At 42.7% G+C, this 25,791-nt stretch overlaps 1 protein-coding gene across 4 annotated transcripts in view; it reads left to right on the plus strand.

The window, feature by feature from the left end:
• The window catches only part of LOC142287691 (interleukin-5 receptor subunit alpha-like), a 101,194-nt gene extending 75,737 nt beyond the window's left edge, over positions 1–25,457 (plus strand). For 3 of the 4 annotated variants that reach the window (XM_075333463.1, XM_075333460.1, XM_075333462.1), the window contains 4 exons: positions 6,945–7,083; positions 21,391–21,499; positions 22,094–22,181; positions 25,301–25,457. In XM_075333463.1, coding sequence (XP_075189578.1) covers positions 6,945–7,083; positions 21,391–21,499; positions 22,094–22,181; positions 25,301–25,381 — 417 coding nt within the window. In that variant the 3' untranslated portion in view covers positions 25,382–25,457. Of the gene's footprint in view, positions 1–6,944; positions 7,084–21,390; positions 21,500–22,093; positions 22,182–23,330; positions 23,395–25,300 lie in introns of those variants that run through there. The other variant, XM_075333461.1, reaches the window with a different exon arrangement.
• Positions 25,458–25,791: the final 334 nt, after the last annotated feature.

The raw sequence follows: 25,791 nt of genomic DNA on the forward strand, positions 1-25,791 counted from the left end.
ACATCACTACAACCCCTCCAGTGACAATCTTTTTAATTTCAGCTCAGTATTACCAGCACAAAAAGAAACCATTCCAATTCTCCTCTCACACTTGATCTTTAGTTATGAACTTATGTAGAGATCTTGTATGCTGCAGAGAAACACAAAGCAGAAATGAAAGCAAAGTAAATTTCCATGTAATAAACAACGAGGGAAGTTTAGGAATTAATCAATATGTGAGATCTCATCTTCCTCATTACATTTCTCCCTTCCCCATTTACAAAGAATCATAGCCAACATTTTGAAATCAACATAATTTAAAGACATCACTTCTGCGTCATCCAAAATAAAAGCATTATTAATCCTTCTGTTGTAAAGCCAATATTAACCCTAAAAGGGAACCTGTAATGTTGAAAATCGTATCTGATCTGCAGCTGAGCTGATTGGATTTCTATAAATTTTTGTGGGAAATGTTTTAGTAAATTTGGCATTGCATTCATTGAAATCCCTGGTGTGCATGTATAGGAATCCAGTGGGCGGTACTAGTAGTGATTGACAGTCTTCCTAGCATGATTGTGAATGCAGAGATAGCGGTCAATCACTAGTCCGCCCAATGGACTTATATAAATGCACACACAAAGGCACCAGGGATTTCAATTAATTAATACAAGTTGTAATGAATTCTTTCCCACACACCTATGTATCATTCTGCTCAGCTTCTGATTCTCTATGCCATACCTGTCCAGTTGATTGTACATCGTTAATTACATTTTTTTTGCGGGGGGGAAATCCTTTCTGTGGGAGAAAAAAAAAAATAGCATATCAGCCAATGATTTTTGCCCAAAAAATGTTGCTCTGTTGCCACTGTGCCTTAAATAATGTATTTATTTTAATATATGGATCAGTATGATTACATACTGATGCATATATTAAAAGTAATACATTATTTAAGTGATACCAAATATTCTTCATTTCTTTTTGCATCGTGAGTCATACTTTTTTTTTAATATTATTAACTCCTTCACGACCTAAGACGTATTAGTAAGTCTTAGGTCACCTCCTCCTGGTTATTGCAGTAATCCCCGCACATGTCTGCTGATCTAATCAGCAGACATGTGCAGCTAACAGGTGCAGGTGGATCAGAGAGCCAACTTCTCCTGTTAAACCCTTATTGTGCTGTCATACTGACCAGCGGGGATGATGTCATTCCCCTTTGCCATCGCTTGCCCCGTGATGTGATCACGGGATGCTAATGGGTTGGCATGGCAGTGTTGAGTCAGATGATGACCTATGTTGTTGCCACGACATGTTTCCTGTGAATGTAGTCAGAGCACCAGCACTAATAGTAACACACTATTTCAGCTGATCAGAGCAATGTTGAAGAATCGCTCTAATCAGCAGAAGCGATCGGACTGTGCAGGCATAAAGTCCCCTAGGGGGACTAGTGAAATAAATAAAAAATATAAAAAATAGTGTTTTATAAAATATTAATAACAAAAAACCTAAAATTCACATCACCCCCCTTCTGCCCCCTGAGAATAAAACAATAATAATAAAAAATACACATATTTGGTATTGTCGCTTTCAGAAATGCCTGATCTATCAAAATATAATATGAAATAATCTGATTGGGACACAGCATAGCGAGAAAAAAATTCCAAATGCCAAAATTACATTTTTTGGTAGCCACAACATTGCATTAAAATGCAATAGCAGGCAATCAAAATATCACATCTACCCAAAAATGGTGTAATTAAAAATAGCTTAAGACACAAAAAATAAGTCGGCACTGAGCCCCAGATCCCGAAAAATGAGAACACTACGGGTCTCGGAAAGTGGCGACAAAAGCGGTACTCCTTTTGTAAAAAAAAAAAACAAAACAAAACAAAAAAAAAAAACTTCAGAATTTTTGTTTTCCCCACTTAGGGAAAAGAAAAACTATACATGTTTGTTATCTACAAATGCGTACTGACCTGGGGAATCATAATGCCAGGTCCATTTTACCATACAATAAACATGGTAAATAAAATCCCTCCAAAAAATTGTGCAATTGCTCTTTTTTTTCAATTTCACCGCACTTGGAATTTTTTTTCCCATTTTACAGTACACTATATGGCAAAACTAAGGGTTTAATTTTAAAGCATAATATGTCTTGCAAAGAATAAGCCCTCATATGGCTATATTGACGGAAAAATGAAAAACTTATGGCTCTTGGAAAAGGGGGAGGAAAAACGAAAACTAAAAATTTAAAATCACTGGGGGATGAAGGGGTTAAAAATCTTTCTTTATATTTCAGAGGAATGTGCTGTTGAATAGTTAAAGAAATAAGCTGCAAGTGCAGTGGGCACCTGCAGTGCTCCCTCTCTTCCCTATTCTCCCTGCTTGATACCTCTCTCCCATCAGTGATTGACAGGTCACTTTTCTTTTTGTCCCACTCACAATGTATTGTTAGTGCCGTCATTCCTTGTGATGATGGCTGAACAGAAAGCTCCTGAAGAACTAGACTGTAAAGGGGGCTTTACACGCTACGATATCGTTAATGTTTTATCGTCGGGGTCACGTTGTTAGTGACGCACATCCGGCGTCATTAACGATATCGCAGCGTGTGACACTTACCAGCGTCCTTAAGCAACCTCAAAAATGGTGAAAATCATTCACCATGGAGAGGTCGTCCCAAACTCAAAAATCGGTAAGGGTTGTTTATCCATGTTGTTCATTGCTTATGCGGCAGCACACATCGCTGTGTGTGACACCACAGGAGCGAGGAACGTCTCCTTAGCTGCCGCCGGCCACAATGCGGAAGGAAGAAGGTGGGCGGGATCTTACGTCCCACTCATCTCCGCCCCTCCGCTTTGATTGGCCAGCCGCTTAGTGACGTTGCGGTGACGTCGAACGTCCCTCCCCCTTGAGGGAGGGATTGTTCGGCAGTCACAGCGACGACGACGACCAGGTAAGTGCGTGTGACGCTGCAGTAGCGATAATGTTCGCTGCGGCAGCGATCACACGATATACAGTTAGGTCCAGAAATATTTGGACAGTGACAAAAGTTTTGTTATTTTAGCTGTTTACAAAAACATGTTCAGAAATACAATTATATATATAATATGGGCTGAAAGTGCACACTCCCAGCTGCAATATGAGAGTTTTCACATCCAAATCGGAGAAAGGGTTTAGGAATCATAGCTCTGTAATGCATAGCCTCCTCTTTTTCAAGGGACCAAAAGTAATTGGACAAGGAACTCTAAGGCCTGCAATTAACTCTGAAGGCGTCTCCCTCGTTAACCTGTAATCAATGAAGTAGTTAAAAGGTCTGGGGTTGATTACAGGTGTGTGGTTTTGCATTTGGAAGCTGTTGCTGTGACCAGACAACATGCGGTCTAAGGAACTCTCAATTGAGGTGAAGCAGAACATCCTGAGGCTGAAAAAAAAGAAAAAATCCATCAGAGAGATAGCAGACATGCTTGGAGTAGCAAAATCAACAGTCGGGTACATTCTGAGCAAAAAGGAATTGACTGGTGAGCTTGGGAACTCAAAAAGGCCTGGGCGTCCACGGATGACTACAGTGGTGGATGATCGCCGCATACTTTCTTTGGTGAAGAAGAACCCGTTCACAACATCAACTGAAGTCCAGAACACTCTCAGTGAAGTAGGTGTATCTGTCTCTAAGTCAACAGTAAAGAGAAGACTCCATGAAAGTAAATACAAAGGGTTCACATCTAGATGCAAACCATTCATCAATTCCAAAAATAGACAGGCCAGAGTTAAATTTGCTGAAAAACACCTCATGAAGCCAGCTCAGTTCTGGAAAAGTATTCTATGGACATGAGACAAAGATCAACCTGTACCAGAATGATGGGAAGAAAGAAGTTTGGAGAAGAAAGGGAACGGCACATGATCCAAGGCACACCACATCCTCTGTAAAACATGGTGGAGGCAACGTGATGGCATGGGCATGCATGGCTTTCAATGGCACTGGGTCACTTGTGTTTATTGATGACATAACAGCAGACAAGAGTAGCCGGATGAATTCTGAAGTGTACCGGGATATACTTTCAGCCCAGATTCAGCCAAATGCCGCAAAGTTGATCGGACGGCGCTTCATAGTACAGATGGACAATGACCCCAAGCATACAGCCAAAGCTACCCAGGAGTTCATGAGTGCAAAAAAGTGGAACATTCTCCAATGGCCAAGTCAATGACCAGATCTTAACCCAATTGAGCATGCATTTCACTTGCTCAAATCCTGACTTAAGACGGAAAGACCCACAAACAAGCAAGACCTGAAGGCTGCGGCTGTAAAGGCCTGGCAAAGCATTAAGAAGGAGGAAACCCAGCGTTTGGTGATGTCCATGGGTTCCAGACTTAAGGCAGTGATTGCCTCCAAAGGATTCGCAACAAAATATTGAAAATAAAAATATTTTGTTTGGGTTTGGTTTATTTGTCCAATTACTTTTGACCTTCTAAAATGTGGAGTGTTTGTAAAGAAATGTGTACAATTCCTACAATTTCTATCAGATATTTTTGTTCAAACCTTCAAATTAAACGTTACAATCTGCACTTGAATTCTGTTGTAGAGGTTTAATTTCAAATCCAATGTGGTGGCATGCAGAGCCCAACTCGCGAAAATTGTGTCACTGTCCAAATATTTCTGGACCTAACTGTAGCATGTGCGACGGGGGCGGGTACTTACACGCTCGATATCGCTAGAAATTGCTAGCGATATCGTAGCGTGTAAAGCCCGCTTAAGCGTCTGGTGTGAAGAATACTTACTCGGTCATCCTAAAGAAGAAGACAGTTAGTGGCATGATCTGCAAACTATGATGATTGCACCAGACAAGGACAGTCTTCTTCATCAGTAGGAGGACTGCGTACTCATAGATTGTACATTATTTTAAGGGAACCTGTCAGGTCTTGAAATTCTATTAACCTGCAGATACATGGTCAATCTGCAGTTTAATAGCGTTCCCAGGCTGTGCGGCCACTGCACTGAAAATCTGGCTACAGGGAGTAAATTACACTTATTGCTCCTCTGGCATTTAGTCATAGAGGCATGGCTCGCATGGCTTCAGTCACCGCTAAGTACTATACATTGTAAGCAGAGGTTGTAATCATGCCCTGGCACATTGACCTGCAGCATATCACTGCAAAGATGGCCATCAGTCATTGTGCCAGGGCGTGCTTAGAGCCGCCACTCTGTATACTTGGCAGTGACTGAAGCCATGTGACCATGCATCTATGACTTGAAGCTGGAGGCTTCCAGGAGGAAAAAAGTTAATTTCCTCCCGATAGACGGGCTTTGAGTACGGTGGCTGCACAACATTGGAACACTAATATTAACCTCAAATTCTCAGGTTGGGACTTGACAGGCCTCCTTAAAAACCGTACCATACATGAATATACAACCTAACCCCTACCACTCTTTGGGCAATTCACAAGACCCATTGTTATTTTTATTCAGTAACTATGGAGTCCAGGATATAAATGATTACATTTATTATATTGCAGTAAATATCCATGCGAAAGATTAAATAATTACTGTACACTAAAGTGAATATTTTAGATTTCAGTTTTTCTATAGCTATATAAAAATATTTGATTTCATGAGTAAAAACTCATACCAATTACAATTTGCAACAATGACGCAATGTAAGACCTTCTTTACAGGAGTTATCGAATATTACTTATTCCAATTATTAGGACAGGTGTCCGATACCTGATCACAGGGTCACCTGTTGTGAAGGGAACTGCAACAAATCCCTTCATAAGTCAACTGACCTAAGGATTAGTGGGATCCTGGAGGACAGACCCCGCACTATTTAGGAGGGATGGCATATCCCAGTTATCTGCCATCACTTTCTCTGATGGTTAGAGCTGTTACGGTTGCTGCGAGCACTGGAGACTATGCCCAGATTTCTTGCTACTGCACATGTGCGAGCACCGGAGACTAAGTCCTATCTTGGAGCCATTGCACATGTGCGGGTGACATCATCGCTGACACAAGGTCACATGTCTCTGACACCTTCTATGCCGATTGGTCGCTGGTCATGTGCTTGTGACGCCTTGCTCGGTGATAGGCCAGCATGACGTCACTCCTGTCGTTCTGGCAGCGGATTGGCTCTGGTGTCCTCCATCTTGGATGAGGCACAGAGTCTATATAAGACCCTGACACACGCCGCATGGCGCTCAGTCCTCTTGGTTCATGCATAAGAGTAGACGCTCTGTGCGCTTTCCTCTAGGCATTCCTCTGTCTATGCTAGGTGAGCGCTACTGGCAGGGTAGCGTTCTTATACCTTACAGCTTCGGCTGTTGTCCATATCCTTACCTCTTAGGGGAGCGGACATAGGCAGGTGCCTGAGGCACATGGTGTGGCTGGGCCTTGTGGTTCGACTCGTAGGTGGACGTTGCCGCTAGGGTAACGTTCCTTATACTGCGTCTGGCAGTTGTTCGTATCCTCGCACACTAGGGGAGCGAACAGAGGTAGGAGCTTTGTGCGGCTTACGCTGCTGTTTGTCTCTTTTGCACCACTAGAAGAGCGGACCTAGGCAGGTGCCATATCTAGTGGTTCGTGTCCTCGCACACTAGTGGAGCGAACGCAGGTAGGAGCTTTGTGCGGCTTACGCTGCTGTTCGTCTCTTTTGCATCACTAGAAGAGCAGACCTAGGTAGGTGCCATTTCGCACACATTGCCTTGGTCTCTGTGATTATTAACAGAGATCATTCCACACACCCTCCAAGTAAGGGAGGAATTGCTTTACTTACTTATTATATCCTTCTGTGAGTTAACAGAGGTATTGCACTCTGCCATAGTCTGCAGCAGAGTCTTTGCACGGTGGACCCTGACTGTCTGATACTCCTTTAGGTTATTATCAGACAGCCCCCCGTAACAAGAGCCATATAAACTGACTTAGCATGCATTGTAGAAACCAGTTATGAATGTTTATCACAATATGTGTTATATCATTTTAGGAACTAATGTCCAATGTGCGCAATCCACAATCAATGTCAAATTTTGACAAGAAATGTTTGATCAGGATAAGAGCAAAAGGAGAACATTCTTGTGGACTAAACACAAACTGGGGCCAATGGAGTGAAGAGATCTCATGCGGTAAGATTCCGTTATACAAGAGACACAGAATATATAGAATTCCACTATTCTGCACAGTATAGATTAGATATAAGGGCTTCACGGTGTGGGGAAAAGCTGTAAATTGTGGCTGCAAGAAACATTACACTTATCTATAGTAGTGGCAACCAGTCTAATGCCCAGATAAGCAGCCAGTATACCTGATAGCAGAGTACTCTCTGACACTTCCTGACTGGATCTCAGAAGCCTGCGCTCATCAGCGAGATGGCTTCAGCTTACGTTCCTCAAACTCAAAGGCTGTTACAACAGAGTAGAGCTCTAAAGATTACACTTAAATTTCTATAATAGAGTGTTGGCACCAGAGGTGTTCCTAGGGGTTCATCTCATGGTGGGGACTCAACATGTGAGTGGGCCCCTGACCAGGTAACCGTGCTAGCAACTATGGTGGCGCATTTTAATCATAGGTACAGAGGAACTTCTTTAGTTGGCTGGGTTGTTACTGGAAATAAATTACTATACAGCAGCCAACACCAATATTACAGCTATATGGTGACCATACAGTGGTAAATATTAGTCCTGCAGAACATATAAGAGATTACAGTACAGTTATAGTGACTTACAGATGACGTTTTTCCATATGGAGCTGCTCACTTTTCCAGTATTTTCCATTTGGCTTAGACCGACATGATCACTTTTTGCAGCCGCAACTCATCTACAGAGATTACAACAAAGACACATTTGATTCCTCACATTTCCAGCACCGCTCCATCTATTTCCCGCCTGCACAAACTCATCATCCTGCTGATATCCGAATGCTGCTGCGGTATGTGTCCCTATTACTGCCCCTGCTGTGTGGCAAAATAACAGTGCTCATCTTACTGTCCCATAACTGCCACTATACCCCCCGATAATAATGTTGCCACTATAACCGCACATAATACTGGCCTCCACTGTGCCCCTTACATGATAATAATGTCTCCTTTGTGCCTTATAGATGGTAAAATATTATAAATATTAGTGCCCTGTGGAAGTGCCCTAGAAAAGTGTCTACATTTTCCTCTTAGAAAGGAATAATGCCTCATGTGCAACTTTGAGTGCCCCTATAAACAATAATGGTTCTTAAGTGCCTACTTAAAGGAAACCAACCAGCAAGTTTTTTACATCTAAAGTACAGGCAGTGCCATACTGGCGCTAGGATGCTTATTCAAATCATACCTTTAGTTTAGAGATTTGATGATTGATTGCTGAAAAATGGTTTATCAAACCTTCAGAAATTATGTCACTGGTGCAGTGGCTTGAGCATCTGGGTGAAACTTTGTGGGCCGGGTCCTCAGGAATGCTTCCTCCATCTGGCTTGCCTCCTCTTCTTTATTTAAATTTCCCACTGCCATTGCCAATGTTGGAGGAGCGTGCTCATTCCTAGTGTGATTTTCTTCAGTAAAATGGCACTGGGATTGGCACATGTTCGTACTGTGATCTGCGGCGCCATTTTACTGAGGACACTGTGGAGATAACTATGAGAGTGGCGATGGTGCATGCACGGACAAAAAGAAAAAAAATTCAATTTGCACATGCACCACCACCATTCATATTCGTCTCCACATTGTCTTCATTAAAATAGCGCCATAAATCCATGATAGGCGTCATTTTATTAAATATGACGGTGACGGCGCAAAATTTAAGTAAAGAAGAGGAGGCAAGACAGTAGGAGGAATCAAGAGGAACCAGTCCACAAAGTCCCAGCCCGATGCTCAAGCCACACCACCAATGATGTAAATTCTGAAGGTTTCCTAAAGGGATTTTTCAACAATCAAGCATCAAATATCTAAATATCTAAGGTATCATTTGAATCAGCATCCTAGCGCTAGTATGGCCATCCCTGTACTTTGTGTGTGAAAAATATGCTAGTTAGTTCTCTTTATCATTTAATAATGTCGCCTGAGTCCCCCGATGTATAGCTCCCCCATTCACAGTATGATGGGCCCACAGTTCCACCAATGGTCCATAAACTGTATAATAGCCACCACAGTAGCCGACACACTGCTTTATGATCAACACAATAGTACCCACATTGTATAATGGCCTCCATAGTAGCCTCCACACTAAATGAGAGCGCTCAAAGTAGCCCCCAAGTTGTTCAATGGCCCCAAAGTAGTCTCCACAGTTTAGGACAGCTTCCACCATAGCTCCCACACTTCATAATGGCCCCCTTCCATGCAGCATAACAGCCCCCCCACATTAGCTCCAGCACTATAAATTGACGCCCATATTAACTTGCACACTGAATAATGGCCCTCACATTAGCTCCCACACTGTATAATGGTCCCCACCCAGTATAAGATACCCCATGCTAGTGACTGGGCCCCAATGCAAGATTTAGATCTGGCCACCTCCCATTCCCAACTTCCTGCATGTTGGTCAGATGTATAGACCCTTGTAGAGTTCTAAATCCTATAAAGACACATGTCTAGCTCGTCCTTCATTGTGTAGCAAAGTCCCACATCCTGTACTATTGTCCCTTATCCTGGGCCCCTTTTTGGTATATGTGTCCCCAACTGGGCCCATCATGAGATATTATATATATATATATATATATATATATATATATATATATAGTTAGGTCCAGAAATATTTGGACAGTGACACAAGTTTTGTTATTTTAGCTGTTTACAAAAACATGTTCAGAAATACAATTATATATATAATATGGGCTGAAAGTGCACACTCCCAGCTGCAATATGAGAGTTTTCACATCCAAATCGGAGAAAGGGTTTAGGAATCATAGCTCTGTAATGCATAGCCTCCTCTTTTTCAAGGGACCAAAAGTAATTGGACAAGGGACTCTAAGGGCTGCAATTAACTCTGAAGGCGTCTCCCTCGTTAACCTGTAATCAATGAAGTAGTTAAAAGGTCTGGGGTTGATTACAGGTGTGTGGTTTTGCATTTGGAAGCTGTTGCTGTGACCAGACAACATGCGGTCTAAGAAACTCTCAATTGAGGTGAAGCAGAACATCCTGAGGCTGAAAAAAAAGAAAAAATCCATCAGAGAGATAGCAGACATGCTTGGAGTAGCAAAATCAACAGTCAGGTACATTCTGAGAAAAAAGGAATTGACTGGTGAGCTTGGGAACTCAAAAAGGCCTGGGCGTCCACGGATGACAACACTGGTGGATGATCGCCGCATACTTTCTTTGGTGAAGAAGAACCCGTTCACAACATCAACTGAAGTCCAGAACACTCTCAGTGAAGTAGGTGTATCTGTCTCTAAGTCAACAGTAAAGAGAAGACTCCATGAAAGTAAATACAAAGGGTTCACATCTAGATGCAAACCATTCATCAATTCCAAAAATAGACAGGCCAGAGTTAAATTTGCTGAAAAACACCTCATGAAGCCAGCTCAGTTCTGGAAAAGTATTCTATGGACAGATGAGACAAAGATCAACCTGTACCAGAATGATGGGAAGAAAAAAGTTTGGAGAAGAAAGGGAACGGCACATGATCCAGGGCACACCACATCCTCTGAAAAACATGGTGGAGGCAACGTGATGGCATGGGCATGCATGGCTTTCAATGGCACTGGGTCACTTGTGTTTATTGATGACATAACAGCAGATAAGAGTAGCCGGATGAATTCTGAAGTGTACCGGGATATACTTTCAGCCCAGATTCAGCCAAATGCCGCAAAGTTGATCGGACGGCGCTTCATAGTACAGATGGACAATGACCCCAAGCATACAGCCAAGGCTACCCAGGAGTTCATGAGTGCAAAAAAGTGGAACATTCTGCAATAACCAAGTTAATCACCAGATCTTAACCCAATTGAGCATGCATTTCACTTGCTCAAATCCTGACTTAAGACGGAAAGACCCACAAACAAGAAAGACCTGAAGGCTGCGGCTGTAAAGGTCTGGCAAAGCATTAAGAAGGAGGAAACCCAGCGTTTGGTGATGTCCATGGGTTCCAGACTTAAGGCAGTGATTGCCTCCAAAGGATTCGCAACAAAATATTGAAAATAAAAATATTTTGTTTGGGTTTGGTTTATTTGTCCAATTACTTTTGACCTCCTAAAATGTGGAGTGTTTGTAAAGAAATGTATACAATTCCTACAATTTCTATCAGATATTTTTGTTCAAACCTTCAAATTAAACGTTACAATCTGCACTTGAATTCTGTTGTAGAGGTTTCATTTCAAATCCAATGTGGTGGCATGCAGAGCCCAACTCGCGAAAATTGTGTCACTGTCCAAATATTTCTGGACCTAACTGTATGTATATATATATATATATATATATATATATATATATATATATATAGCGAGAGAGAGAATGAGAGAGAGAGACACTGTGTGCAGAATTATTAGGCAAATGAGTATTTTGATATGATAATTTTTATACATGTTGTCCTACTCCAAGCTGTATAGGCTTGAGAGCCAACTACCAATTAAGTAAATCAGATGACATCATATAAGGTGTGGTTAATTATTAGGCAACTTCCTTTCCTTTGGCAAAATGGGTCAGAAGAGAGATTGGACAGGCTCTGAAAAGTCCCCAATTGTGAGATGTCTTGCAGAGGAATGCAGCAGTCTTGAAATTGGCAAAATATTGAAGCGTGATCACCGAACACTCAAGCATTTCATGGCAAATAGCCAACAGGGTCGCAAGAAGCATGTTGGGCAAAAAAGGCACAAAATAACTGCCCATGAATTGAGGAAAATCAAGCGTGAAACTGCCAAGATGCCATTTGCCAACAGTTTGGCCATATTTTAGAGCTACAACGTTACTGGAGTATCAAAAAGCACAAGGTGTGCCATACTCAGGGACATGGCCAAGGTAAGGAAGGCTGAAAAGCGACCACCTTTGAACAAGAAAGATAAGATAAAACATCAAGACTGGGCCAAGAAATATCTTAAATATTTTAAGACTGATTTTTCAAAGGTTTTATAGACTGATGAAATGAGAGTGACTGTTGATGGGCCAGATGGATGGGCCAGAGGCTGGATGAGTAAAGGGCAGAGAGCTCCACTCCGACTCAGACGCCAGCAAGGTAGAGGTGGAGTACTGGTATGGGCTGGTATCATCATAGATGAACTTGTGGGACCTTTTCAGGTTGAGCAAGGAGTGAAGCTCAACTCCCAGACCTACTGTCAGTTTCTGGAGGACAACTTCTTCAAGCAGTGGTACATGAAGATGTTGGTATCATTTAAGAAAAACATGATTTTCATGCAGGACAATGCTCCATCACATGCATCCCACTACTCCACAGCGTGGCTGGCCAGTAAAGGTCTAAAAGATGATAAAATAATGACATGGTCCCCTTGTTCACCGGATCTGAACCCCATAGAAAACCTGTGGTCCCTCATAAAATGTGAGATCTACAGGGAGGGAAAACAGTACACCTCTCGGAACAGTATCTGGGAGGCTGTAGTGGCTGCTGCACGCAATGTTGATCGTAAACAGATCAAGCAACTGACAGAATCTATGGATGATAGGCTGTTGAGTGTCATCATAAAGAAAGGTGGCTATATTGGTCACTAATTTTTGGGGTTTTGTTTTTGCATGTCAGAAATGTTTATTTCTAAATTTTGTGCAGTTATATTGGTTTACCTGGTGAAAATAAACAAGTGAGATGGGAATATATTTGGTTTTTATTGTTGCCTAATAATTCTGCACAGTAATAGTCACCTGCACAAACAGATGTCCTCCTAAAATAGCCAAGTCTAAAAAAAAACACTCCAACTTCCAAAAATATTAAGCTTTGATATTTATGAGCGTTTTGGGTTGATTGAGAACATAGTTGTTGATCAAAAAATACAAACTTGCCTAATAATTCTACAGTGATTTTATATATATATATATATATATATATACTAGAAGGTTGCCCGATTCTACGCATTTTTGTTATATATATATATATATATATATATATAGATGTTGTTGTGTGTAGTTACCAAGTGTTTGTGTAGGGCGCTGTACATGTTCTGGGTGTTGTCTGGGTGTGGCGGGGGGTGAGAGCGGTGTTGTTTGTGTGTTGCGTTGTTTGTGCAGCGCTGTGTGTCTGTAGCGTTGTGTGTGTGTGTTGCGCGGTTTGTGTGTGTGTGGTGTGTTTTGGGGGAGTTATGTTTTGTGCAATGTGTGTGTTGTGCGGTATGTGCGTATATTTGTGTGTGCAGCGTTGTCTGTGTGTGGGTGTCTGTGTAGGGCAGTTGTTTGTGGTTCCCAGTGTGTGTGTGTGTGTGTGGTGTGTTGTGCAGTGCGCGCGTGTGTGTGTGTGTTGGGGGGAGGTGTGCACTCCCCATCGTGCTCCATCCCCTATGCTGCGCACCCCCCATCGTGCTACATCTCACCATCCTGCGCACTCCCAAACGTGCTCCATCCGCCATGCTGCGCACTCCCGAACGTGCTCCATCCGCCATGCTGCGCACTCCCAAACGTGCTCCATTCGCCATGCTGCGCACTCCCAAACGTGCTCCATCCGCCATACTCCGCACTCCCCATCGTGCTCCATCCCCCATGCAGCGCACTCCCCATCGTGCTCCATCCCCTATGCTGCGCACCCCCCATCGTGCTCCATCTCCCATGCTGCGCACTCCCAAACGTGCTCCATCCGCCATGCTGCGCACTCCCAAACGTGGTCCATCCGCCATGCTGCGCACTCCCAAACATGCTCCATCCGCCATACTCCGCACTCCCCATCGTGCTGCATCCCCCATGCTGCGCACTCCCAAACGTGCTCCATCCACCATGCTGCGCACTCCCAAACATGCTCCATCTGCCATGCTGCGCACTCCCAAACGTGCTCCATCCAAACGTGCTCCATCCGCCATGCTGCGCACTCCCAAACGTGCTCCATCCGCCATGCTGCGCACTCCCAAACGTGCTCCATCCGCCATGCTGCGCCAGCATCAGCCTCTGTACCCGCAGCATCAGCCTCTGTACCCGCAGCATCAGCCTCTCTGCCCGCAGCATCAGCCTCTCTCCCCGCAGCATCAGCCTCTCTCCCCCCAGCATCAGCCTCTCTGTCCCCAGCATCAGCCTCTCTGTCCCCAGCATCAGCCTCTCTGTCACCAGCATCAGCCTCTCTGTCACCAGCATCAGCCTCTCTGTCCCCAGCATCAGCCTCTCTCATCCCAGCATCAGCCTCTCTCATCCCAGCATCAGCCTCTCTGTCCCCAGCATCAGCCTCTCTGTCCCCAGCATCAGCCTCTCTCATCCCAGCATCAGCCTCTCTCATCCCAGCATCAGCCTCTCTCATCCCAGCATCAGCCTCTCTCATCCCAGCATCAGCCTCTCTGTCCCCAGCATCAGCCTCTCTGTCCCCAGCATCAGCCTCTCTGTCCCCAGCATCAGCCTCTCTGTCCCCAGCATCAGCCTCTCTGTCCCCAGCATCAGCCTCTCTCATCCCAGCATCAGCCTCTCTCATCCCAGCATCAGCCTCTCTGTCCCCAGCATCAGCCTCTCTGTCCCCAGCATCAGCCTCTCTGTCCCCAGCATCAGCCTCTCTGTCCCGAGCATCAGCCTCTCTGTCCCCAGCATCAGCCTCTCTCATCCCAGCATCAGCCTCTCTCATCCCAGCATCAGCCTCTCTCATCCCAGCATCAGCCTCTCTCATCCCAGCATCAGCCTCTCTGTTCCCAGCATCAGCCTCTCTGTCCCCAGCATCAGCCTCTCTGTCCCCAGCATCAGCCTCTCTGTCCCCAGCATCAGCCTCTCTGTCCCCAGCATTAGCCTCTCTCATCCCAGCATCAGCCTCTCTGTCCCCAGCATCAGCCTCTCTGTCCCCAGCATCAGCCTCTCTGTCCCCAGCATCAGCCTCTCTGTCCCCAGCATCAGCCTCTCTGTCCCCAGCATCAGCTTCTCTGTCCCCAGCATCAGCCTCTCTCATCCCAGCATCAGCCTCTCTGTCCCCAGCATCAGCCTCTCCATCCCAGCCTTCTCCAGGATCAGCCTCTCTCCTCCCAGCCTCCTCCAGCACGCCATGCTCCTCTGCCGACACTCACACACCCGATCGCATACACTCACACACACCCACACACACCCGATCGCATACACTCACACACACCCACACACACCCGATCGCATACACTCACGCACACACACATTGACGATATTGCACATACGCGCTCATACTCACAACATCCGGAGATACCACATGCTTCTGGCCATGTGATCCTCCGACAGGTCCTGGAAGGTCACAACAGCACAGTATCGAGGCCGAGAAGCAAGCGATATCGCCGGATGCTGTGAGTGTGTGGATGCGATGTGATGTATGTGTGAGGTGTGTGTGAGAGTGAGTGTGAGCCGGTGTACACTGTTAACTATGATACACATCGGGTAACCAAGGGACCTTAGTTACCCGATGTGTATAATGGTTAACAGCGTTCACGGGCTCCGTGAAGATCCCAGCATCGCAAGGTTATGTCTGGCGCTGCTGGGATCCTGACGGAGCCGGTGTAGAAGCAAGCGATATCCCAGGATGTTGTGAGTGTGTGGATGTGATGTGTGAGGTGTGTGTGAGAGTGAGTGTGATCTGATGTGTGTGTGTACTCACCTGGGAGTCGGAGCTACGTGTCAGTTGGGCAAGAGCGAGCGTGCATTGCGTGAGGGGGGCGGGGCCTGCAGAGAGCCGGGGCGAGAGGCCAATCCGTGTGGGGGGGCGGGGCCATGGCGAGCCCAGCGGCCAATCAGCTTTGTGTCACCGTAAGGACACAATTTTGGAGCATGACAGACAGACAGACAGAATAAGGCAATTATATATATATATATATATATATATATATACACATACATACATATATCTATATATACATACATACATATATATATATATATATATATATATATACATACATACACACACATATACAAATATTATATATATATATATATATATATATATATATATATATATACATATAGATTCCTCCATCCTGGTATATATGTCCTCCATCCTAGAACCATCCTGGTATATATGGTATATCCCCCATCCTGGTATATATCTCCCCATCCTGCTATATGTGTCCCCCATTTTGTATACATCCCCCATCCTGGTATACATGTCCACCATTCTGAGACCATCCTGGTATATATTTAATTATTTATTTATTTTAGTCACTTATATAGTGCTATTAATTCCACAGCGCTTTACCGATGTGTATCGGTATGTCTTTGGAGTTTGGTAGGAAACTGGAGTACCCAGAGGAAACCCACCAAATACAGGGAGAACATACAAACTCCTTGCAGATATTATCCTTGGTGGGATTTGAGCCACCATACGCATATCCCCATCTTGGTATATATGGCCCACGCGCTGCATTAAAAAAAAAAAAAAAACATCATATACTCACCTAATCTAAGATCTAGAGTCCAGATTGCAGCAGCGCGGGTAGATGATCACGCTGTTTTCAAAAGCACAGGGCATCAGAGTCCCGGTACAAAAAAAATGACAAAAAAAGGCTAAATGGACATAAGTTTACACAAAACCCTAAAAGTGGGCCAGACAAATTTATTGCAAATTTTACAAAATTGTAGGTAAACACTTTGTTTCAAGCATGTGATGCTCTTTCAAACTCACCTATGGCAAATAACAGGTGTCAGCAATATTAAAACCTCACCTGAAACAAGATAAAAAGGGGAGAAGTTGACTATCTTTGCATTGTGTGTCTGTGTGTGCCACACTAAGCATAGAGAATAGAAAGGGAAGAAGAGAACTGTCTGAGGGCTTGAGAACCAAAATTGTTGAAAAATACCAACAATCTCAAGGTTACAAGTCCATCTCCAGAATCTTGAGGTTCCTTTGCCCATTGTGTGCAACATAATCATGGAGTGTACAACCCGTGGAACTGTAACTAAAATTGCTAGACGTGTCTGGCAGAAAAAAATTGATGAAAGATTGCAACACAGGAAAGTCTGGATGGTTGGCAAACAGCCCCAATCAAGATCTTAAAAAATTCAAGTTGTCCTGTAGGCTCAGGGTGCATCAGTGTCAGTGCAAACTATCTGTTGCCATTTGAATGAAATTAAATGCTAGGACAGGAGACCAGGAAGGACCCCTTTGCTGACACAGAAATATCAAAAAGCTAGACTGCAGTTTTCAAAACATACATGAGTAAGCCAGAATCCTTTTGAGAAAGTGTCTTGTGGACAGATGAGACCAAGAGAGAGCTTTTTGGTAAACCACACCATTCTGATATTTGCCAAAAACAGAATGAGGCTTATCAAGAAAAGAAAACAGTATCTACAGTCAAATATGGTGGAGGCACAAAGATGTTTTGGGGTTGTTTTGCTGCCTCTGGCACTCGGTGCCTTGACTGTGTGCAAAGCATCATGAAATCTTAAGATTACCAAAGGATTTAGGGTCACAATGTAGCGTCTAGTGTCAGACACCTGGGTTTGCTTCCTAGTTCATGGGTCTTCCAGCAGAACAATGACTCCAAACATACTTCAAGAAGGAGCCAGAAATGGATGGAAACAAACCACTGGAGAGTTTTAAATTGGCCAGCAATGATTCTGGACCTAAATCCCATTGAACACCTGTGGAAAGATCTTAAAATTGCTGATGTGAGAAGGCACCCTTCAAATATGAGAGACTTTGAGCAGTTTTCAAAAGAAGACTGGTCCAAAATTCCATTTGAGAGGTGTCAGAAGCTTGTTCATGGTTATAGGAAGTGATTGATTGCAGTTTAATTTTTCCAAAGAGTGTTCAACCAAATATTAAGTTGAGGGCGCCAACAATTTTGTCAGGTCCATTGTTGTAGTTTTGTGTGAAATTCTGCCCAATTTGCCTTTTCTTCCACTCAGCTTTTTGTGTTGTTCCAAAACACACAAATGAAATAAACATGTATAACAAAACGTGTAATCGCAGTAATTTTCTTGGAGAAATACTTCATTTTCTGGAACAATTTTAAGAGTGCCAACACTTTCGGCCACAAATGTAGCCTTTCCATGGCCCAATGAAGGATTAGTGTATATTTTGTTTTTCACCAATGACAGTCACTTATAATCTCATCGACTCTACAGAATACGTCTATGATAAGATGTAAATTTCTGGTAATGCATGTAATGCGCTATGGAAGTAATAGCGTTATATAAATGAATAAATATTATTTCTGTATTTGATCCATTTTTGATAAATCAGTACAGCTTGTCTGGTTGAGTTATATAAAGTTATTTTTTACATCTTACTCTTCTTATGCTCTTGGGTCTGGAGAGATCCGACAAGCATAATGAGGAAAATTTACCTTGCGGCAAAAAGCTTCAATGCAGGTCAAATTTCCAGAGTAAAGGGTGCTTTACACGAGACGATCTATCGTGCGATAGATCGTCGGGGTCACGGTTTTTGTGACGCACATCCGGCATCGCTTGCGACGTCGGGCTGTGTGACACCTCCGAGCGACGCAGTATCGCTCACAAATCGTGAGTCGTGTACTCGTCGCTCGGTTTCATAATCTCGTTTAATTAAAATGGCGCCGGTTGCTCATCGTTTCTAGGGTAGCACACGCCGCTCCGTGTGACACCCCGGGAACGATGAACAGCAGCTTACCTCCGTCCCGCGGCACCCGCCAGCTATGAGGAAGGAAGGAGGTGGGCGGGATGTTTACGTCCCGCTCATCTTCGCCCCTCCGCTTCTATTGGCCGGCCGATGTGTGACGTCGCTGTGACGCCGAACGTCCCTCCCCCTTCAGGAAGAGGATGTTCGCCGCCCACAGCGACGTCGCACAGCAGGTAAGTGCATGTGACGGGGGTTAACGACTTTGTGCGCCACGGGCAACTAATTGCCCGTGACGCACAAACGACAGGGGCGGGTACGATCGATTGTGAAATTGCACGATAGATCGTACAGTGTAAAGCAGGCTTAAATCTGTGCAAACTGGCAAATTAGAATTGCAAACGACCTGATCCTCACTAAATAACTTTTTTCTATATTGACTCTTAACAATGTGTTAGTTAAAGACAAATGAAACTTGGATAAAACTCTGCAGTACAAAGTCGTTCTTTCCAGTTTTATCCATTTGTGACAGATCGCCATAGACTTTAAAGGCAGTGTCTGATGCGCAAAACTGATGAGAATAGGTCATGCTTTGAGTCTCCTAGGTTGGAGATATGGACCCATTTTTAAAACTGATGTGTGTGTGGCTCAATGAAACTCTATGGGTCAATGTGACATCACAGATAAAAATGGACAGCAGTAGGATGTGTCACATAGATGTGTGAATGTAGCCTAACAATCCAAATTTTCAAACATCAAAGTGGACCGGACATAACATAACATAGGAGGTATCAGGATTTTTCCTTGTTATAGATTTAAAGCATTGTCTCAACATAGCGCTCACTGCTTTCTGAGGTTGGTGCGCTCATTGTTCCAAGTTATTTACTCTCTAATGCTACAAGAAAAGGCAACTTTGCTGCTACAGTATTGGAGGAGTGCAGAGACAGTGAAGCTTCAGGGCAGCACTTACAAGCTCATTGCTATAGAGTTGTAAGTGATATGCTCTTTGTGTATAAGACCAGTAACCTTGGAAATGAGTAGCACACAATAGAAATACAATTCTTACCATTGCTGTGAATGGAAAAGATTATTATTATTAGGAGATAAATTGCAAACTTGCTGGCTTTTACAAATGCTTTGAAAATTAATCATTTATAATGTTAATACTTCTTTAAGAATCTTTTGAGATTTGAGATTTAAATATGGTGTTTCCCTATTAGTCTTTAACATTTTAACCCACAGGACATGTACCTCACTGGGTGAAACTAAAAGGAGTTGTCCACTACCTGGACAACCGCTTCTCAATCAGTATGTTGCTCTCTTATAAAGTAATTGCAGCTATACTCACCTCCATTGTGGGCGCTAGCAATGTTTGCACTGGCTCTCCCAGGGATTGCATGACATTGCTTTGTCACAGAAGCACTGCAGCCAACATGCGGCCACTTCACTCTCCCCTCCTTTATACATTTAAACATAACTGACATCCAGAAGAAGTCAGATCTGCAGGTGCTTTTTCACTTCCTCCAGATCCAGATGTCTGATTTGTCTGAAGAAGGGGCGAGTGAAGAGGTCACTGTTTGTCTGTAGGGCTCACATGATATAATGTTACCGAAATCCCAGGAGAGCTAGTACCAACAGTACTGGAATTATGCCCATGCCGGAGGTGAGTATAGCGGCTATTATTTTATAAGAGAGGAACATACTGATTGAGAAGGGGTTGTCCGAGTAGTGGAGAAGCCCTTTAAGGCATGCAGTTATGCATCTACTGGGTACTTACTCTGTGCTCTAGATGTGCTTTAAATAGGCTGCTCAATGTATGATGATAGTCTTGGGGTAGTGTGATTTTAGTAATTGGTTTGATTAGGAGGTTCTTCACACTTAGCAAAGGAATCACTGCTTTACGGTAGTGAAGGAATTCAGGTCTGCCTTCCTAAAACTGTATGTTAATAGATGGATTAATGGAAGCTGCATTATTCTTAGTAGTGGAAAGGTTAATGCCTGCTTCCCTGGTTTTCCAGAATATCGAATAGGCTATTGCTTGTTTCCCAGGTGGTCCACAGTAGTGGACACATTGCTCACAGACACCAGATGTGCTAAACAGATTAACCCACTTATTTTCAGTGTCAGGATCCATCACCGGACTCCCAAGTGTGCCTTGCTACAGAGTGACCTACACCAAGTAAACTGTAACAAAACATTGATGGCAAAAGTTTCAGACCCCAATACTTGAAAATGTTTCCACCAATTTTCTAGTGTAAAACTCCTTGACATTTTACATTTTTGTACAAATCAAAGTAGCACAAAGATTTTGCAAATTTTGTAGTTATTTCCTCTGTCCCAGCCCACTATGCCAAAGTGGATGAAGCATGAGCAAGATGGGTAAGGCAAACCCACCCATCTTATTCATGAAAAGGTGTGCCACTTTAGTGGGGTATTCCAGTCCGAGTGGAGTAATACTTTTGGTGAAGGTTCACACTAGCTATAAGATGCAGCTAATTCAATAAGTGGTTTGTGCCTTTTTATGAATTAGGCATATTTTACTCCAGAGGTCCAGATCATTAAGACGGTCATGCACAATGCAAGTATTAATCAATTGGCCTCTAGTATCTAGTACTTATAAATAAAATAATAATGAAATAAAAATGTTTAAAATTAACAAAATAGAGATATTAAAACAGAACTGTAATTGTGAACGACTTCTGTTTTCATTAGAACATATCCTGAAAAGTAATTCTTCCATTCATTGGGGATTGGAAATTACTGAGCAGATACACCCTTTACATGGTGTCTTACCATTGATGGTCCAGAATGGTTATTATCTTGTCCTATTTCCTTTCATTCTAGATGCACCCCAAAAACAGTCTGCCAAATCTGAATTAATATGGATCATCTTATTGGGGCTTTCTGTCTTTATAATCGTGCTTACAATTATTATCAGCATGCAATACAAGAGGTAACATTTCATTTTTATTAATAGCATAAGTAAATGTTGGTGCAAATTCATGGACGTCTCCACAGTCATTGCAGTTACATAGCATCCACACAGCCATAAATTTCATAAAATTACTTTTATCTAAAAATTTTTTAGATCCGTAAGTAATGTGTTCCTTCTGGCAGCTCCAGTTGGAAGCAATGTAGAAAGAAGGAAAATACTAGGGATGATCGAATACTTCGATTATCCGGCTTCGCGAATATTTTCCGAATACCCCGCCCCTATATGACTATTCGATGCGCAATGTAAGTCTATGGGAAGCCCAAATAGTTCCGAATAGTTGTTATTCGGGTTTCCCATAGACTTACATTGTGCATCGAATATTCGCGATAAGTCGAATAGCGCCGAGGTATCCGTAAAATATTCGCAAAGCCGGATAATCAAAGTATTCGATCATCCTTAAAAATAACCTTTGAGTATAGTCACTTAAGAAGGCAAGGACAGAAGAAAAAGTCAAGTCAATGTCATGCAGCAAAAATTTTGTATTTTGCCCAAGTCCATTTTCTCGAACCTCGAAAATCAACAAAAAAATAGCAGAGATCTGTGTTTTTCTAGGATATCCAACAGTTTTTTTCCTCGGATTCCACAGCCAATAAATTACATGGATGAAGCCCAAGGTTGCAACACAAATGCAGTTAGTAAGGTAAGTGTTTATCAGAGCAACAAAGCGTAATCTTAACCATACGAGATGGAGGAGATTGCCTCAGCATATTTTGGGGAAATTTTATCATCAGTAAAAATTGAAAGTCATTTTTGCTTGCAATGTCATCATTATTTTAGCCAAATTTCTCAAAATGTATCATGATGTTCGCTATATTTGATGCCTCTTTAGATATAACACTTGTGTCAGAAGAGGATTCCTCAATTTTTATCCCACATCCCAATTGGACTGAAAATTGTGACCTTTTTGAGGCTTTTTAAAAAAGTCACAATTCCCACCCCATTTTGAAAATGGTTAAGATGAGTATAAAATGAATAAAAAGAATGGCTTCTGCCCTTCCGATCATATGCAGTAGACCTCTCTGAAGCAGGGACGCGTACATTCGGCTTCTGACACACTGAGCAGCAGAAATGAGCCACGCGCATGCGCAAGATTTCCACGAGCTGCCATCATGCCTGCACATAAAAATCATGTTCTCACGCCCACAGGGGCAGGATACTATGGAAAGAGGGCCGACTAATCTGGGGAAACAATGCCCCTTCCACTAATCAAAGACCTAATTAGCATAGGGACATCGCACTTTTTATAAATACCTTTCTTAAACATTGATTTTAGTAAATAGCATTACACAGGGCTGGTTAGCGACTTTTGGAATACACATGAATGCTGCTAAGTTGGAGTTCAAAAAGGACCTTAAAAGGTTCCCTTTAACATTATTTGTCACCTATACTGGACAGAGTAGTGGTGAGAGGTTCCTGCTTCCTTCTTATAACCAGACACAGGAGATATAAGAGGAAGGAAATGGCTGATGATCTGGGGATATTTTATCAATTTTATTAATTTCTTTCAGTGTTGATTGTAAGATGAAACAAAACAAGATCAAAAGAGAAAGAAGAGAGTACAGAGGACTTTTCACCAAATTTTACTTAACAAAAGTTAGCTTATTATGTGCCAATACTTTGATAACATCTCTGCAACAGAGAGGCAAAATTGAGATTAATTCTGCTCTGCAGCCACTAGGACATCCTGTGTCCAGTTCAACATGAAATGAAAAATTTGGTGAAAGGTTCATTTTAAGGGAGGATTTGTTGGGATATATTTTTTATATGTCAATTCTGTGTTTTCCTTTAGGAAGATGGTTGCACTAGGCAGGTGGACCTGCCCTAAAAGTAAGAAGAAAATTGTCTCTCTATAAGTAATTGTCTCTCTGTAAGTCAATGTCCAACTTATTATAGAGTCTTTAAAAAGGAACCTATCATGTAAAAAAAATGCTATGTACCTGCAGATATGGGGTTAATCAGTAGGTAAAAAGCATTAAAATACTGCCTGGCTATCTTACTGAAAGCACAGTTACAGGGGAAAATTATCTCATTTAAGTGTAGGAGGTGCTGGCTTTCAGTCATATGGGCGTGCACAAAGCATTTACAGTTACCGGCTGCTATACTGTACCATGCACAGGGCTGCCACTAGGAATTTCAGGGCCCCTGACTGGCATAATTTTGGGGCCCCCTTGAGACTCCACCCCAGCCCCGCCTCCATCCCTGCTCCACCCCCACACCTCACACACAAGCCAATAAATGAAGTGTGAAGGGACTCCCCATCTGTTGGGACCCCGGACTAGAGTCCTGTTTGTCCCCACCTGGTGGCAGCCCTGACTGTGCACATTGATTGACACTATCCTCCGCAGCGTTTATGTGCAGAGCGAGGTGTCAAAGTGCTGAGAAATGATTACAGCTGCTGCTCACAGTATAGTAAGCAATGACTGTGTAAGGGGTTGGCGAGCAGAAGGTGCTCATATCCAGCGTCCCACAGCACTTGTAAAACAAACACCGCCATCTGCTGGTGGAACAGAACTGACAAAAACAGAAAAGGAGAGCGTTTCCTCGGGTGAAGAGTTTGAAAGGAACGCTGAGTTAAGTGACAACTGAGGCACAGTTACAAAATATAAAAGGCTGGCAGCAAAAAGGTGGACTTATCGCCATGACTAGCAGGATACCGGAGTGTATGCAGTAGAGCAGGCATATATAGACTGTAGTGGCAGTACTCGGGAGTGAACTGAGTGCAAAGAAGACCTGAGTTCTACCAGCTCCAGATGACCCCAAAGACCAAATAATCTCCAGAGGAACCTGAAGACCAAATACCATTTCCAATGGAAGGCCAGACTTTGTGGTCAAGCAACAAAGATAGAACATTGATCACCGTCTCCAGAGGATGACCAGACTGCACAGTCCAACACCGAAGACAGAATACTGGAGACTGGGAAACGAACATTCCCTCCAGTGCAGTGTCAGAGTGAGCTGGGCCTTTACTTCCCACCTTGACATGGTACTAAGAGAATATAACTAGTTATTGAAATTAGACTGTTGACGCAGATAACTGCAATTCAACAGCGTAAAGCCTAGTCTGCCGTTAAGAAAGATAGACTTATATAGAACTTGTTTCTCTTCAGAAGTGTATACTGTGACTAATAGTAGGGTCACACTGACGCTCCCTGGATAGAAAGACTGGGATTAGGTTATTGTTAGTGACACTCGTTAACTAGAATATTTAGTAGTTCCAGTACATGTAATAGATCAATCGATTGTTACCATGTACATTACTATGAATTGATTTGCCTTATCTTGAATATTGTGAGTATCTTGAATACTTGAGAGTCACCACTGAGTCGCCATTCTTGCATTGTTGCATGCCTGGCATCTGTTTACAACTGTAATCACTTTGTACAGGACCCTTTGATTCAAAGCCAGTGGCCATAAGTTTATATCCTCCTGGTAGCCATTCTTTCCGTAAGGAGGCTAGGTCGTTTTTTAACCCCATTTACTTGAAAATTCACCATATATTTGCAGGTAGAGAGTAATTCTGTGCACGTCAGGTTTCCTTTAAACAGAACTACGGAAAGATAAAGCAGAGACACTGATTTGTATCCAGAATGGTTTCCGATTGTTTCTCATCAGTACTTAATAGGGTTCTGTTTGGCTGGTTGAGATGTCTTTATATTATTTACAAAGGACAAATACAACATATTTTGTTATAAAAACTAACATTATACCAAATGGCAATAAAGTACCCTTTGCTTTCTACTTTTTTTCTTATTTCTGCAGAAAACAGATTTAATGACTTCCATTCTTTCAACCTCAGAAACAGAAGAGGAATACATTAGTCTTCAGGAAAATAATTCATGAAAAAGGAAAGAGCAGAACAAGGCTAATTCTTTGACTTGCTCCATGTAAAATTAAAAGTCCTCTGAAGGGATTATACAGTGTTAGATTTTAGAAATGAATAAATATGTATTTTCTAACAAGCTCTATTGTAATTTCATGTCCTTGGCAACGCAAAGTGTTACTGGAAGTTTACCTGTGCTTTATAAAATGACTCAAAGCATTGATATCTTCTTTCGACCAAAGTCATGGTATATTATATGAACAGAAGGAGGTTTAATCCAGCACTTTGAACTTAATATCCAGTCCCAAAATTATTTTTTCTGGAGTCTTGATAAAATGTAAACCATTTATTAGTGTATATAAAAAATTCCAAAATTAAAAACATATTTTAGGTCTTCTGCTTTTTTGGAAGGACAAATGAAGATTTAACC

Source organism: Anomaloglossus baeobatrachus, chromosome 2 (assembly GCF_048569485.1).
Source record: "Anomaloglossus baeobatrachus isolate aAnoBae1 chromosome 2, aAnoBae1.hap1, whole genome shotgun sequence".
NCBI classification, from domain to species: Eukaryota; Metazoa; Chordata; class Amphibia; order Anura; family Aromobatidae; genus Anomaloglossus; species Anomaloglossus baeobatrachus.